The sequence below is a fragment of the Zosterops lateralis genome (genome assembly GCF_965231275.1).
Source record: "Zosterops lateralis genome assembly, chromosome: Z".
In the NCBI taxonomy this organism is placed as follows: Eukaryota; Metazoa; Chordata; class Aves; order Passeriformes; family Zosteropidae; genus Zosterops; species Zosterops lateralis.
In genome coordinates, this window is record NC_139800.1 from 4,025,304 (window position 1) to 4,041,255 (window position 15,952).

The following is a 15,952-nucleotide window of genomic DNA, read 5'->3' on the forward strand; positions in this document are numbered from 1 at the left end:
AGTGCAAGCATTTAGCTTCTCTTAGGCTTATACATCAGCCCACCAGTTTTTTCACCAGGCAATTCTACTGCAGGGAGAAAAAAAAAATTAGTAAACCAATCAGTAACACTCCATGCACAATTTTTCTTTCCTTGTAAGCAGAGGAAATTTTTCTGCATGACTTAAGTTAAAGGCATATTACAAATAAAAGTCAAGTTATATGAGGGGATTTTAGGCAGCAAACTGCTACAGTTAAGTCACACAGCAGAGGTTTTGCAGTCCACCTTCTCAAAAGGATTACTGGAGGTTACCAAATGATATGGTTTCTATCTTAAAGAATATACTTCCAATTATATAAAAAGGGGGTGGGGGAAGGGAATAGAAATATCTTATTTCAGCAGTCTCAAGATTTAACAGCATTGGTAAATTTAACCTTAAATCATCAACAGATAATAGCAATTCCAAAGACTTAATTCAATTTTTCACTAGCCTTTAAAGAAGACTTCTTGTTTTGCATAAACTGCACATAATGGAGCTCCGTATTTCTAATATCCTGCACACAAAATGTTTTAATCCCATGCTCTAATTAGAATGATTCTACAGTGAGCACAGTGAGCAACCCAAAAGCTCCTGCCATGCACTTGAAATTTTCCATGTAATCCTACTCCAGCAGCCTCAGCTTTATTGAGCTAAAACTATGTTTGTGCAGCGATCAGAAGAGAAAAATATTGACATAACCACAGGAGGAGGAACACTGCTGCTGTGCTGTTATCAGTTGTTCTGCAATTTCTGCCCCCTCCTGACCTGCCAACCTTCCTCAGCAACCTTTTAATATGCCAAGTAATCCATTTCACAGAGTACCACACAACCAACCAAAACCGACAGTTTATGAACTTCTTAAATATAAACAAACGAACAATAAATAAATAAACAAAAAAGTGAACACCTCTTCAGGATATTGCTTGAGAAATGTTTTTATGCTTTGTGAAGAAGCAAGCAACAAAAATTAGACTGACCAGTAAGGGTGACCAGGAAGAGCTGGGCATTTGATGCACTAAGAGCTGGTTAATCTCACGAATTATTACATACTCAGTAAAACAGACACATGATCCTGCAGCACAGCCCTAGGCCTCCCAGAGTTTAGAGTAAGCCCCCTGAGAGCAGAGCATCCTGAATGACTGAGTGTCAGCCCTTAAGTCTTCCCAAACTACTTTGCACACTATAAATATTTAAAAGATTATTGGGGTGGGGGATGGGGAGAGGGGCTCTGATCTACCAGGAAACTGTTTTTTCAGCATTTAAGCTGCCATTGCTTCCTTTTCCTGCTCGCACAGTGTGAGAATTCTGTTTAATTAATAATCCAAAGGGGGAAAGTGTTCCCGTTTAATTACCTGCAGCACTGCCGTTAGTATTTGCTGGGTAGGCCATGTTTGCTCAGCAACACATCCACAGCCAGGCTGCTTGGTGTCATGCAAATGCCATGCATCAAGTCCAACCAGACATGCAACCTGGAACAAACAAGTTAAAAAAAAAGGCAGTTAGAAACACGTAGTTTTAAGAAGTTAGTTGCATTAAGCAGCATTTCTGAGTGTCTGAAGTCTCATCTTCAACACGAACTCCAGTGCAGCAGTAGCATGCTCCTCTTAAATCAGCATCCTAGCATGATGAGCATCCATCATGCTCATCTTAAATCTGGCACCCCAAAGGTGCCCAACTGACTGAAGCTGAGCTGTGGTTCTCTGACAACCTTCTGGATCTCTCGTCAGTGAGGATTTAACCAGCTGAATCTGCTAGCTAGCCTTGGTTTTTCTGGCTTGCCCTCAACTTTTTTGCAGCTGGTCTCTAAACTCAACTGTACCACCATAGATTCCTCACGTTTGCTGGCAGGTGTATGAAGTTTTAGATCACCCAATATCTTACGAAGGCAGGGTTAGAGGATTTTTTTAGGTGAAGAGCACCTACAGAAGCACTGTACCAGCAAGTGGGGGACTAATGGCAATTTGTGAGCTCAGGTGGGAGGTGAGGGCAGAACCCTGGGATGCAGCCAGAGCATCTCTGCCTGACAAACCTGGACACCAACAGCTGCTGTGTGGAAGCCAGCAGGGTGGGGGAACCAGAGGTGGCACGGATGCAGTCGGGATTGATGCTCATTCCTCTCCACTGCCAGTTCCAGCAGCGAAGGTCTCTCTCTGGGCGTTATTTTTTCTTCCAACCCACACATGGCAGACTGAACCAATAAGCAGTGCTTGCCTGAAGCTCAGGCTGCAGGAACATGAAAAAGGGCACTGTCCCCCTGGGTGGGTGGCTGCTGAGATGAAGCCAAGTGAAAGGCAGAGGCCAAACCAGTAGCAGTTCTGTGGCCAGCTGGCTGGATCTGCAAAGCCGGAATTGTTGGCTCTGCAGCAGGGCTCTTGTTCCTCCTTCCCTGCCCACCTTGAGTGCAGGGGTCAGCCTGATCACAACTCTCATCTTCAGGGTAGAAGATCTGACTCATCTGGGGCTGCAGAGATGCCTCTTCCTGAGCCTGCTTTGAGATTTCTACAGTCCAAACAGCATTTCATTTTGTTGACTCAGATAGGTGGAGCTTTAGGTGTATGCAGAACACCCTTCTTTGCCCACCCCCATGTGACTTGGGCTGACAACTCCTCAACAAACTAGTCACATTTTTCCAATTATACTTGATTTAGCTCTGGCAGTATGTGCAGGGAAGTATTTAGAAGCTAAGCAAATTAGCAAAGTAAAAGAAAATCAAGAAATTAATGAGCGCAGGCACCATGTGAATTTGAGTCAGAGCTACGCTGACTGATAGAGAAAGTGGCTGTCTTTAAAAGCTGACAGAGCTCCATCACACAAGCTAATACAGCTTTGCTTTCTCCTTCAAGAACACAAATGCCTTAATTTTTTAGTACAATCCTGATATCATTTTTTCAAGAATGCAGAAAGAGCTTAATTGCAGTTTCTCCTCCCCAAGCTCTGCCATGTACACTGATGTTTACCATCTCTTGTTCAGTGGAGAGCAGAGCACAAAGCTGCTGCAAAGATTGTAAAAGTGAAAGGCTACAAACAGCAATATGAGGCAGAAATCTAACACAGGCCATGATGCATAGAGACCCATCACAAGATTCCAGGCTTAATGATAATTATCAAATTTCTGAAACAATGAAGCATGGCAAGAAAACCACAAAACAAACAAAAAAACATAAAACAAAACAAAACCCCAACAACAACAAAAAAGGGAAGGGAAGGGAAGGGAAGGGAAGGGAAGGGAAGGGAAGGGAAGGGAAGGGAAGGGAAGGGAAGGGAAGGGAAGGGAAGGGAAGGGAAGGGAAGGGAAGGGAAGGGAAGGGAAGGGAAGGGAAGGGAAGGGAAGGGAAGGGAAGGGAAGGGAAGGGAAGGGAAGGGAAGGGAAGGGAAGGGAAGGGAAGGGAAGGGAAGGGAAGGGAAGGGAAGGGAAGGGAAGGGAAGGGAAGGGAAGGGAAGGGAAGGGAAGGGAAGGGAAGGGAAGAAAAGAAAAGAAAAGAAAAGAAAAGAAAAGAAAAGAAAAGAAAAGAAAAGAAAAGAAAAGAAAAGAAAAGAAAAGAAAAGAAAAGAAAAGAAAAGAAAAGAAAAGAAATTCCCAAAACGTGTTGCTGGCAGAGTTTGCAGCCAGGACAGAAGTTTTAAATCTCTGAGCTTTTAGGAAAATGTTCACTACTTCCTTTCAAACAGAGAGATTTTAAAGCATCACTCCCATCTCTGCTTGCTGTAAGGATATAAAGTTCTGCTTTAAGCTGAAGACAGGAAAGTTTTACTGAATCACAGTGAATGCTTACTTAAAAAATATCATCAGCATCCATGTGAAGTTCAGGACATATCCTGAAGCTCAGGACAGCCACTGTCTCAGGACAGGCTGCACTCAGCAGGGCATCAATCTCTATCAGTGTGTAACCAAGGGTAAATTTACCCACTGAATTTCTTCACCCATTTCCAATTTGCTCAGCATAGCTCTGTGCTTTCTCAGTAGCACTGTAAAAACAGGTGTGCGTCCCTGCTTTCATTATATACATTGTACAAGGGGAGACCTGAGAACATGCACCCAGGGATAGGTATGGACAGATGGGTGGGAGGGGATCCTGGGGGATGACACATCTCTTTTAGGTGCAGTGCAGTCCCAAATATGAGTGGGTCAACCACAAAAATGAGTCCCGGCTGTGGTGTGCCTCATCATGAGTTTAAAAGTAAAATCTGTTAAAAACACTAGTCACCATTCACAGGCACAAACAAGGAGAGATTCTCAAAAGCAAGTAACAGATGTAATTGAGGTCAGAACTGACATAAAGTTAATAAAAAACAGTGTTGAAAATCTAAACAAGGCCTCAGATCTACATTTTGTTGTGGCTTCAAGAGATGCAATTGACCTGGTACAAACTGCCTTGTGGGTGTGCTTCTATTAGTTTCAAAGCTATGCAGGCTCAAGTTCCTCAAGCAAACTCACTTGCTGCTTCTGAGCTTAAGTGAAGATCAATAAAATAATCCAGGAAGCAAATTCAGCCAAACAGATAGAAGGAAAGGAAAAAAAAAGAGAGAAAAACACAGGATCTAATAATTCGTTAGCCAAGTGAAAGAATTGATTTCTGTATTGTTTTAGTTTTTCTGTTTGTTTTAGAATAAATGTAGCAGGAATTGAAAATCTGCCTATTTAACAGCTCTTCAAGTACAGAAGAAATCTGATTGAGCTCAGCAAACTCATGGAAGAAGGGAATTTTGTTGTGCTTCAAGCCATACGTTGGGAATGGAATTCCTGAATTCCTGAAATTGCACTAACACACACATGGATCATTTTTAGAACGGTGCCACATTTGATTCCCCAGCTGCACACATCCCAGAGGCTGCATTTGGACACAAGTCTCCCATGTGGGTGAGGCACAGCAAAATACCAGAGACCAGCTAGAATACAGAGGAGGAAAACTCAGCCTCCTCTACAGCAAAGCATATTCTCCAGTAGAGACATCTTACACAAGAAAATTAGTAGAGGAGCTTGTATATTCCATTCCCAACTCTCCAACTCTTTGCCTATGTGTTTTTACATGCTCAACCCATGCTTGCCTGTGAATACTGTGATTTACAGATCCTAGGGCAAATGCAAAACAAGCAGAGACTAGCTATATGAAGAGTTATTGCTCAATGAAGCAGTTGTTTAAAGTGTTTTGCATTAGATATTCAAACTCCCTTCTGCCCTGAGGTTCAATAGCAGAAACCTTAAACACACATGATCCTCAGTTTCTACAGACATTCACGACACCCCAGCTTTTACAGGTTTTTCCAGAATGGTGATTTTTTTTTTTTTTTTTTTTTAAGGCAGAACATAAAGCCCTAATCCTGTCCCAGTCACAAGGGGAAGGGAACCTTGCTCCCCTTTTGTGCTGCATCTTGCTGGGTCATTGACACCTATTCTGGTGTTTCAGCACCAGAAGTATCTGAGGACATACAGGTCAGTTCTGGCATCCACACAGCAGAACTGCAGAAATGTAGAAGCCTCAAAAGGCACAGACCTTGCAGAAAATCCAGACTCCACACTTCAGTCTGATGTTTGCAGGAGACACTTGAAGATAGAAAACAATTGAGATTTGGTCTAAGAGCAGCTGTAGAACAGCATTTTGGCCACACAGTAATTAGAAGAGAAATATAACTCAGCTCTTAACCCAGAAAAGCAATTCTGAATGTCCTCTTGCCCAGGGCTGAGGTTATATGTGGAAATGGTAATGGGCACACACTGGTTTGTGGGATTCAAGAAAACAGATTTTGGCTTCCCAGGCAAGAAGGCTTTAAGCTAAATAGATGAGTATGTATCTTCTGTTTTCTCATGGCACACACAGGCTCTTAAGAGCAAACAGTCACAATAACCACTCCAAACAAGCTCCAGCACCATATTTTGCACCACTTACAGGGTGAATGTGGCTCAGACAATACAATTCTGTTAAAGATCTGGATTAAAGATCTCACTGTAGGTGAGAACTGTGAAGGATTCAAAGGTACTGGCTCCCAGTTGTTCAGATGGATGCAGTCAGGGAATGGTTCCAGGAGAAAAACCAGCTCTGCAATCCTATCCAGCAAGTGCAGAGTGGTGATTAAATAGGTCTAGGGTAGAAGGGTTTGACAGAGCAAGTCGACCCACGAGATGCAATACTCAAGAAGAACTGGTACTGCTCCATTCCTGCTATACATCAGTGCAGCAAGACTCCTGCCTGAGACCTGTGGGTCGTCCTGGCAGCAGAACTTGCCCAGTTTCATTCTGCAAGACACTGATAACATTTGCAAACAAGAGACAAGATACATGCAAAACCCATCTAAAAACATAGGTGGTAATTTCTCTAGCTGCAAGAAGGAATTAGCACTGGGAATCCCTCCTGCTCAGCCAGAGTGGCAAGCACTTTTCAGACCTGTGCTCCTCTACAGGAAACAGGAATGTCTGCAACCTATATGTACCAGGTATGCCAGGTGCAATTTAAATGAAGCAAGGTCTGAAGCCAACAACAGCAAAAGAGAAAGTACGTGGGGAGTTGCTCTGTGGTTGGTATCTATCCTGGGATAATGACTGTATCTCACTGATACTTTCTTTTCAATCTTACCCCTAACTTTGGTTGCATTCTTCTTATCTTTATGTTTATCAAAATGAGTGGCCAAATAAACTGAAAGGCAACATTTGTAAGGGAGACATACCTTTTTTTTTTAATATATGTTATTTTAGAATTAAAGCCAAAAACCAAGTAAGAATGCAGACATATAAGGATTTTTTTTTTCAGGTCAGACAGGGAGTAATCAACTTTGAGATAAGGGTAAACTGTGAGTGATTTTAAATTTCACTTAATTATTTAATCATGTAACAATTCACTCATTCATATACTTTCTAGAGCAAATGTCTTTCTAATATTGCATTGAAATCAAAAGCAAATTTATGCAAGTTGCTGTTCAAGCCTCACTAACTGAACAAAATAAATCAGTAGCTGGGCCACTCTAAAATGCAGAACTAAAAATCCCTGGGACCAGTGGTTCCTGCAGCATCTCTCAGGCAACAGTCAGCTGTGGTTCAGTCTCTCCATCACAAGACAGAGACTTTTTACTACAATGCAGTCATTTATTTTGGACACTATTTAAGCAGCCAATCTAAAGAAGTCACCTCTCACTATGTTTTTTTTTTTTTCTTCTGCAGAATCTGCAGTATGATGAGAGCAAAAGAAGCCTTGTAAATCCTTTCAACAAGCAAGTTAATTAACAAGATATGGCTACGGTCAGCATGAATTTACCTGCCTGCCTTCCTCACTCCCTCCACCTATGGCACTGGTCTGTAAAAAGGTCTTTCTTTACAGCAGAGCTTCAGGCAAAAGCTGAGCTAAGCTTTGTTAAGAAGAGAGTGATGGCTCAGAAACTCTGGGACCTGAGTCAGCAAGCTGAAGAAAAGAACAGTCAGAGTGTTCCCACCCAGGGCAAATGCTTCCCTTCTGACAAAAAACAACAACAACAAAAAAAATCAGACCCAACTCTAAGCTTTGTTGCTTTTGAACCCCAAAGTCTGAGCTAATGCAATGCCAGGCTCCAAGTCTCAAGCTGTGTTGGAAATAAACATCAGTCAGTCTATGGGGATTCCCTCAATTGTCTTTTCCCCCAGCCCCTCTCTTAAGCAGACTTGCATAAAGCTTGTCTGCCCACCTTGCTATTGCTGCAATAAAGAGAATAAATGTACAACCTTCAGTAATGGGGTCTGGGGGGTTTCCTTCTACATATTTGAAAATAGTCTTCTCATCTCCTGTGCTGAGTTTCTACAGAGCTTCTGTTTCACTCTCCCAAGCCATCAACCTACTGCACAGGAGTGGGGCTTTACTGGACAGCTTTCTGCACAGAAAAGGCCTCAGAAAATGGATATATGTGAAAATATTTCAAAGGTGCTGGGTTCTTCTGGCTATTCGAAATATCCACAAATTTTATGAATTTCTAAAAGTATTGCTTTGTCACATTTGCTAGCAACAGCAGAAATGGTCTACCATCAGCTGCTGAATTTTAGTTTCCCTTCTCCAAGGAGTGATCCCAGTTGTGTCTGGAGGACTCAGAAGAGAAATCAGCCATTCTACAAAAGCCACTCATTGACTTGCTGGGAAAGGAAAAAGAAAGAGCAAAAGGATTTCAAAATAGGACCCAGCAGAAACAAACTTAACAAGCATTCTGTAAGGCAGACAAATGATCCATCCAGATTATCCTGTTTTCAATAGTAGCAACAGCAGATATTATTTAAGGAGAGGACAAGTGCCTTATGATGAGCCCATGCTTCTGTATTCTCCCAGCATCAACTATTATTGGGTTGGGAATATTTAAAGGTATGTCCTTACTATGTAATTTTAATATTCACATAAATTGCCTGTGAATTTGACTAGCCTCTTTCTGACCCTGCTGATGCCACCTGCTCCTGCTGCCTTGTGGGGCAAGAAGTCCCAGGCTGTCAATACCCACCATATACTTTATTCTTATTTTAAACTGATGTTTCAGATTTTACTGCCACCAAATTCTTGCATGGCAGGACTTGATCAAAATCAGTACAGATTCAGCTTTTTCAGATTCAAACTACACCCTTTGTGATTTTATGAACTATAATCATCTCTGCCAGCTAATAGGCAATGCAATCCCCAGCTCATTTTACTTTGCCCCTTTCATGTATATTTATAGTTATGTGGAAGATCCCGGTCATGAACAGCATCTTACTAAAAAGTTGTTTGCAAGAACAATATTACAAAATGGGGTAAGGCACATTCAATTTTTTTTAGTGTGACCAAGCTTGGCCCTAACAACTAGTTAATTTGTGGGAAGGCAGACCTCAGTTCTAGTAACTCTTGTCACACAGTTAAGACAAAACAGAATTTATCTGCAAGCACAAGCAGCTTTCTCTAGCATAGGCCAGAGGTTGGATACAGCTCTCCAAAGTAACCCAAAAGACATCAGGTCAGCCTAGTGGACTTCTGGTAACCATACCTGTTCTCAGAGATCCAGCAGACTCACTGTCAGCCAGAAGTCACAGCCCTTGTATGTTTTTACTACCAGGAACACTCATTAGTAAAAAGAGATCTTTGTGTGGGTTCTGTAAATCACAGCTGGCATGCTTTTGTCACTTGTAAGAAGGAGGACATCCCATCCATACAGAACTGGGCTGCAGTTTGGTGACTTGGCTCTTGTTTAATGTGCAAGAGCATGATCTTCACCCATGTGATGTGAGCCTAAACACAGGCAGGTCTGTTTGGATGACACCCACCAGACAGTGCTGCAAGGCCCCCTACACCCTGCAAGCATTCTCAGACCACCCATCTCTTTTGGAAATCATACCTGACAACATCATTGTCATCACATCACATCACATCACATTACATTACATTACATTACAGAAGAAAAGAAAAGAAAAGAAAAGAAAAGAAAAGAAAAGAAAAGAAAAGAAAAGAAAAGAAAAGAAAAGAAAAGAAAAGAAACAACAACAACAAAAAAAACCCCAACCAAACACCTTCAGAAGACTGCATGGTGCTGCAGCTCGGAAACCCATTCCTGTTTCTGTTAGAGAAAAAAAAAATCAACTAGAAAAAGTAAAGCTAGCCAAGACAGAAAAAAAAAGAACTTTTTTTTGTACCTGAAATTCCTAATGGGTGATGTAGAAGACACTCCCTTTTATTTATGCCAGTGAATAATGAGTCACATAAAAATACGTGAATTCAAGCCAGTATGATATTGCTATGGGTTGTAATGCTTGCTGTGACAGGGAGCCAAATGGATGCAACTGGGCTATCCACATTTTTCTTGTGGAAAAGCAGGAGGGGTGAGACTTCCATGGCTTAAAATTGTTCAGTCTCCTGGAGGGAAATGAAATGTGTGCTGAGCAGCATTTTCATCTGCTCTGACAAAGGCTGAAATCCAGCACGAATAACAAATGAAAAGTCTTCCAAAAGGTTGGGAAAGGAATGAATGCATGTTGGGGATAGCTCCTGCATCCCAGCTGCAGTATGCCTGTGGCCTCCCAGAGCTGACAACCCTGGAACTGCTCTGCCAGGGATAAGAAGCAGCTCTGCCTTCCTCCCCACAGCATGTGTATGAACTGCCCATCACATCTGTTCACTCAGTGGGGCAGGACAAAACACAGCATCCTCTCCACTCCATTTTTAAATGTTAAAAGTTGAACAACAGTTGGAAAAACATATATGCAGATTCCAATAATTTAAAATTAATCCACTTATTCAAAGAGAATTTACAGGTAGATAAACTTGAAGGCTGAGATGAACAAACCAATCAAGGATATTTACAAACAGTTCATGAAATGGACTGTGATCTTATTTAGATTTTGCATCTAAGACAAACTGCAAGGATTTTAAGGCACCAACTCTGATAAATAGAGAAGTCTAACCCTTCTATAAAGTACCCAAGTATTAAGTCTTCAGTGGCATTGCATATATAATGGCACAAGCATGAAACATATTTAGAGGCAGACGGTCAAATCTCAGTCTGTCTCTCGCTCTGATTTTAGGTCTGAGATGCTATACATAACCAGACCAACCATAAATCTGATATGACAAAAGGGCAATGATATGGGACAGTTGGCAACTTCAAAAACAAATGTTTTTGTCTAGCAGCATTTGCTCATGTAACTGTGATCTCAGCTGAAGGTGTATCTTTACCTGAGAAAGCTCTAGCAGGTCCACTTTGTCCCCATTTAGCCCTAAATGCTGCTTCCCTCTCCACAATAATGCCCAAATCCTGGTATCTCTTTTCTTTTTTTTTACTACTAATATGGGTTCTGTGGACCGTGGTATCAACCTTTCACAAACAGAGAAATTATAGGCTTTTTCCACAATTAAAGTGGAAAATTGTAGGGGCAAGGAGAAAATACTCCAAGGGCCAGACTCTGGCTTTTCATGTACCACAGTGTACAAGAGAGGACCTGAAGTCTCACACTCCATTAGAGTCTGTCTATAGCCCATACTGCCAGCATCTATCCATAAGTGCTAGACTATACCTAGAGCCTCAATACTAACATTTTCTGTTAAGTTGCTTGAAGTAGCCCTTCAGCAATACAAGGGGACCCTACTCACCATGGATTTTCTATTGAGACCACAACCTCACAGCTTCAGTATGGCCAGGGAACACACTCCAGACATCCTCCAGGCTGCTGTCCCTTCGCTCTCCATCACACAGCATCCCTCAGAAACAGCCAGCATGTGCACATAATTATTTTTACCTCCTCCCTAAGCCACGAACCACCTTTTGTGAGGCTTTCAACACTTATTACAGGGGTGAGGAGGTTTCTCTGGTCCAGCCTCCAAAGCCACCAGATGTTCACACCACAGCCTATGGCCTGCAAGCCTGCACACTTTGGCAGGAGGGAGGCAGGATACCACAGCAGCAAAAAACCTGCCAGTCACCCCACCACATGGTATATGGCCTCTTGTTGGAGAGCATGCAGAATCACCCAGCCATGGCTCCACACTTTGATTTGGAGCTGGCATGAACCAGCTGGAGACCATCTGGCAGCAGCTGCAGCAGAGCATGATGGAGCCAGCCTAGCTGGGTATCTCCATACCCTTCCTGCTCAACAGCTCATAGAGAAAGACTTGTCAGCTTGTCAGGCAAGTGTCACTCAGCCTCTGCATTGCACGCAGCCAAAAATATTCTGCTACGTGTGGACACCTGCAGGGAACTTACCCACCCAAAGGAGGGGACCACAAGTTGGGGCAATGCACTTGTCCCTCACAGGGGATGTTCCTCTCTGCAGCCTAGTCAAACCAACATTAAAATAACCTGTTCCTAATGCTCTGGGACTTTGTAATTTAATCCGAGTAATTGAAATCAGCATAGAGTTCACATAACCTGTCTTCCTCCTCCTTCTCAGTGAGAGAGTGAACTAACAATTGCATTAATTATTCACAGCATCTTCTTATGCTTACACTCCCCATCTTTTTCAAACAGATGGACAGTGGCAAGAGAGCCCAGTGCAGACAAAAGTGTTGTGATCAACTTACTGCACGAGAACTTTTCACTTTAGGAAGCCAGGATTCACTGAATTATGTCTCTCCCCTGCATCTAAAAATTCTGATCTAAATTCTAATCTAAAGCCCTGCATCTGGCATGAGGCACAGCACTGCTGTGCCACAGGGTGCCAGGAAGCAGAGGTGCTGACAAGCTGCTGGGACATGTGTGGTGTGACTGCCATGTGCCATCGAGGCTGGCAGTGCTGACTCTCATTTCTGCCAGTCACATCCAAATAAACTCAGCCTTCATTCACATTGTCTGTCAGCCAAAACTGCCTCTCAGTGCTGACATGAGCTGAGACAATAACAAACAAGGGGCCATCTATGTCTTACAACACGTGTCAAGTAGAATCAAATCTGTAATTCCCCACATGGTGTATGGATCTGAAAAACTCACCCTGTTATAACTCTGAGACACTGGATTGAGTTAATTGTAATCTGCAAAAACTATACCTTTCTGTGGAGGTGCATAAATGTTACCTTTTTAGTTGATCTCTTATTAGAGAGCAGAACGTTAATAAAGAAATAGCAAAATAAGCCCTGTTTTTATCACTCACCATATGAGCAAACAGACAAATAGATGGCAGAACATCTTGCACAACAAACCAAATTCTGGTAGAAAAAGCAACAAAAGAATTTAAGCTCATGAAGAGCAACAAAGCAGGACTGTCACTGAAACAATGCATCTTCAATGTGATTCATGTGTTTCTTCAGAAAGCAAGTTCCTAAGCAGGAAACTATGTGGTGTAAATAAAACTAAAACTAATTCAGATGTTCTTAGTAACAAAAGAATGGCTTTCATATTAATTTGTATTATTATCTTGAGAGCAGAAAAAGCTGCTGCACAATTATCAATGCCCTCCTGAAACCATACCATAAAGGGGTCACTTTAGCAGAGGGGCACTTTCTTTGTTCCAGTTATTCCCATCCACATGGCTCTTCCCCAGAAAGGTAAACCATACTTTGAGATCTCCCCAGGGCCAGAGATTTATCATATTTCTGATAAAACACACAGCCACAGCAAGCACATCAATACAGAGCTTAAAAAGACATCCATCTATCTTCTTGCAAGAACTGCAAAACAGAAAATACATAATTTATTTATACCTGTCCCCTTTTCCCCTCATTCTATGCATAATCCAGAAGACAGCAGCTGAATCTGAACAAGGGCTGTCTCAGTCAGATAAAAAGGAAAATTTTTAAGATTTAAGTTTTGGTTTTTTCGGTCTGAGCAGAACTTAAGGGTCTCTTCTGCAGCCACTGTAATTTCCTTACAAAGTCTAAAAATAACCCTTTTTAGCAATATAGCTTATCTTTTACTGATTTAAAATCTTGAGAAAAGTTTTCACAGGAGAGGACTCTTAAAACAGATGTTTTCTAGCTTTTTCCTTAAGATACACTGAATTTCCTTTTTCCCACCTTACTTATCCGGAGGAGCTGCTTATTTTTACTGTTCTGTCACCAAGGATCTATGTATCTCATTTGGGGCTAATCAGTCCTAATTTTATCTGCTCCCATTCCTTGGAGCAACAGGTCCACTGCCTAAAAGCAAGCAATGGGAATTGTTACACTTCTTTATATTTTCACTGCAAGGGAAGGCAATAGACAACCAAAACCATTACAAAGCAGCACTACATGACAGGATTAAAGATTTTTGCAACTACTCCTCCTATTTTAAATTTCTTTAGTTTCTAAAGAAACTAAAGAAGGAAATACTAGTGTTTACTTTTTGCTTTTCTCTGCTGTACTGAATGACTTTTTCCTTTTCCCCCTCCTCAACACAACAGCAAAAGTGAGCACAGAGGTCACAACTGAATGACTGTGGACATATATATTGCTAATTATTACTCCAAGTTTTGCCCTTTTTTTTCTGATAATGTACATCCAGTATCAAAATGTGGCCAAGAAAATGAACAAAATAAAGGCTGTGTGCTGATGTGAACCTGCAGCGAGGTTTCAAAAGCTGAAAACATGTAAGCAGGCAAAATTTTCCTTAGGTAAACAGTTAATTTTCCATTCCCTACATCTAAAAGCCATCACATATCTTGTATATACATGCTTACAAAGGGCATATTCCTTTGCCATTAAGCAATAGGGTAAATAATAGATTTAAGATATTAGATTGCACAGTATTTAGAAATATTCTGTGTTTCCCTATTCATAAAAGTATTTCCTCTTTCAGGGAGGAAGGCTGCCATCAAGGTGGGAAGCTCTCTGCAATCATTTAAGCTGGGGAAACACCTTGCTGAGAAGAATGTAATCTGATTTTCAAAGACTATACAAGTACGGGCACAAAAACTGCTTTGGTTTACCTCTACCAGAACAGAATTGGCACTACAAAATACTTGCTTGTAAACTGGACACCAATATTTTCAACACAATATATCTGCTTCACCAGAAAAATGTAAAGTGAAAAGAGAAGAAACAGGCAAATGATGCTAAGCTTGCAGCTTCACTAATCCTCACTTAAGAAGTGAAATGAACACTATGTGAATTATTATTTTAAAAATATGATTTATGAAGAAAACTATATTTAGATATGCAATAGAGTATTACAATTCAAATGCCTTATTTTTGCTATATATTAATTATTTTATAGAACATTCATAATTGGGGGAAGAAATATAAACCCAAATGAAAATTATTTTGATTTATCTGAGGACCATTGCTATGCTTCTTACCTGCTGCCATCACACTGAAAAATAATTAGCAAATAGAAATATATATGAAAATAGAACCTTTCAAAGAAAGAAAATACTAGCTAGGTCACACATCAAAATGAAGTTCTTGAAGGGTGAAAACCAGCATTAGTTTCCTTATAAATGTAGCTAAATTCATCATATCACAGCTCAGGCACGTGAGCCTTTGAGGGCACATAAACAAGCACTATTTTCATCAGCAACTGTCAAGTAAGGCACATTCTTTAAGGGCCAATTTTAAGAAAGCTAAATGGCACTTAAACAACAAAACTCCTATGGAAACTTACTCAGTTTACATTGTCTCCACTCCCACCAGAATTAGGAAAGCAAATGTTAAACATGGACATGTCTAAAATTTGGTCAAGCCTTACTGGGCAACCTCACAAACTGATGTGCCAAGTCACACCAGCTTCTACACTGTGAACTGTGTAGTTTTAATAAACTGTGTTAAAACTGTGAAGTTTTAACAAAAACTAACTCTCACCTGATTTTAGGAGAATTGTGCTGTTTGTTTTTTGGTACGTAAATCACACATCAACAGTTGCTCTATAATAATAAATGCTAGCTATGATTGCTCCCAAAATTTGTGGAGGGTGGCTTTTGTTGTTGTTGTTGCTGTAAATAAATACATGGGAGGCTTAATGTACTCTGAAGTAACATAACAAAACCAAGATTATAACTCAGATACCAGACTGCATTATTGGAAAAGTGTGATAGAAATAGGAAGGGTTAACTCAGTGGCAGACACTCAGTGGCAGACACTGCAGCACAAAAAGTAGACTGCACATTTTCAGTGGTATTTGTCCTTCATTTTCCTTAGGGAGCTCATTGCAGGACTTGCAGAAGCAGAAAAGGACTTTCAAGGCTTACTTGGAGAACTGCTGATAATCAAATTACAGCACGAGCTACCAGAGCTGCAAGATATGTGAACATCCCTCTCTGTGATCTAGTTTGCTCCCAGCTGCAGAGAAACGAGTAGCATAAAGAACTAGTTGAGACAAATTTCTTAGCATCACCTTTTAACAGCAAGGTTTCTTGGTCCATAACTAATGAGATTTTTGTCTCAAGTAGGAGTTGGCCTCTCACACAAGAGCTGTAGGGATGAATCAAGGATTTCAAGGTGCCTCCCACCATCATCTCCCTATCAGCTCTGCGACACCCACAAATACTCTGCTCTTCATGGTGTTTACCTCTCTGCTGAGAGCCTGAGGCAGCTGGCCTTGCTGCAGGACAGGCACATAAACC

General features: G+C 41.3%; 1 protein-coding gene across 3 annotated transcripts in view; it reads right to left on the reverse strand.

The window, feature by feature from the left end:
* KANK1 (KN motif and ankyrin repeat domains 1) overlaps nucleotides 1-15,952 on the reverse strand; it is a 133,157-nt gene that overhangs the window by 50,437 nt on the left and 66,768 nt on the right. For all 3 annotated transcript variants that reach the window (XM_083883722.1, XM_083883720.1, XM_083883721.1), the window contains one exon: nucleotides 1,371-1,487. In XM_083883722.1, coding sequence (XP_083739848.1) covers nucleotides 1,371-1,407 — 37 coding nt within the window. In that variant the 5' untranslated portion in view covers nucleotides 1,408-1,487. The remainder of the gene's footprint in view (nucleotides 1-1,370; nucleotides 1,488-15,952) is intronic.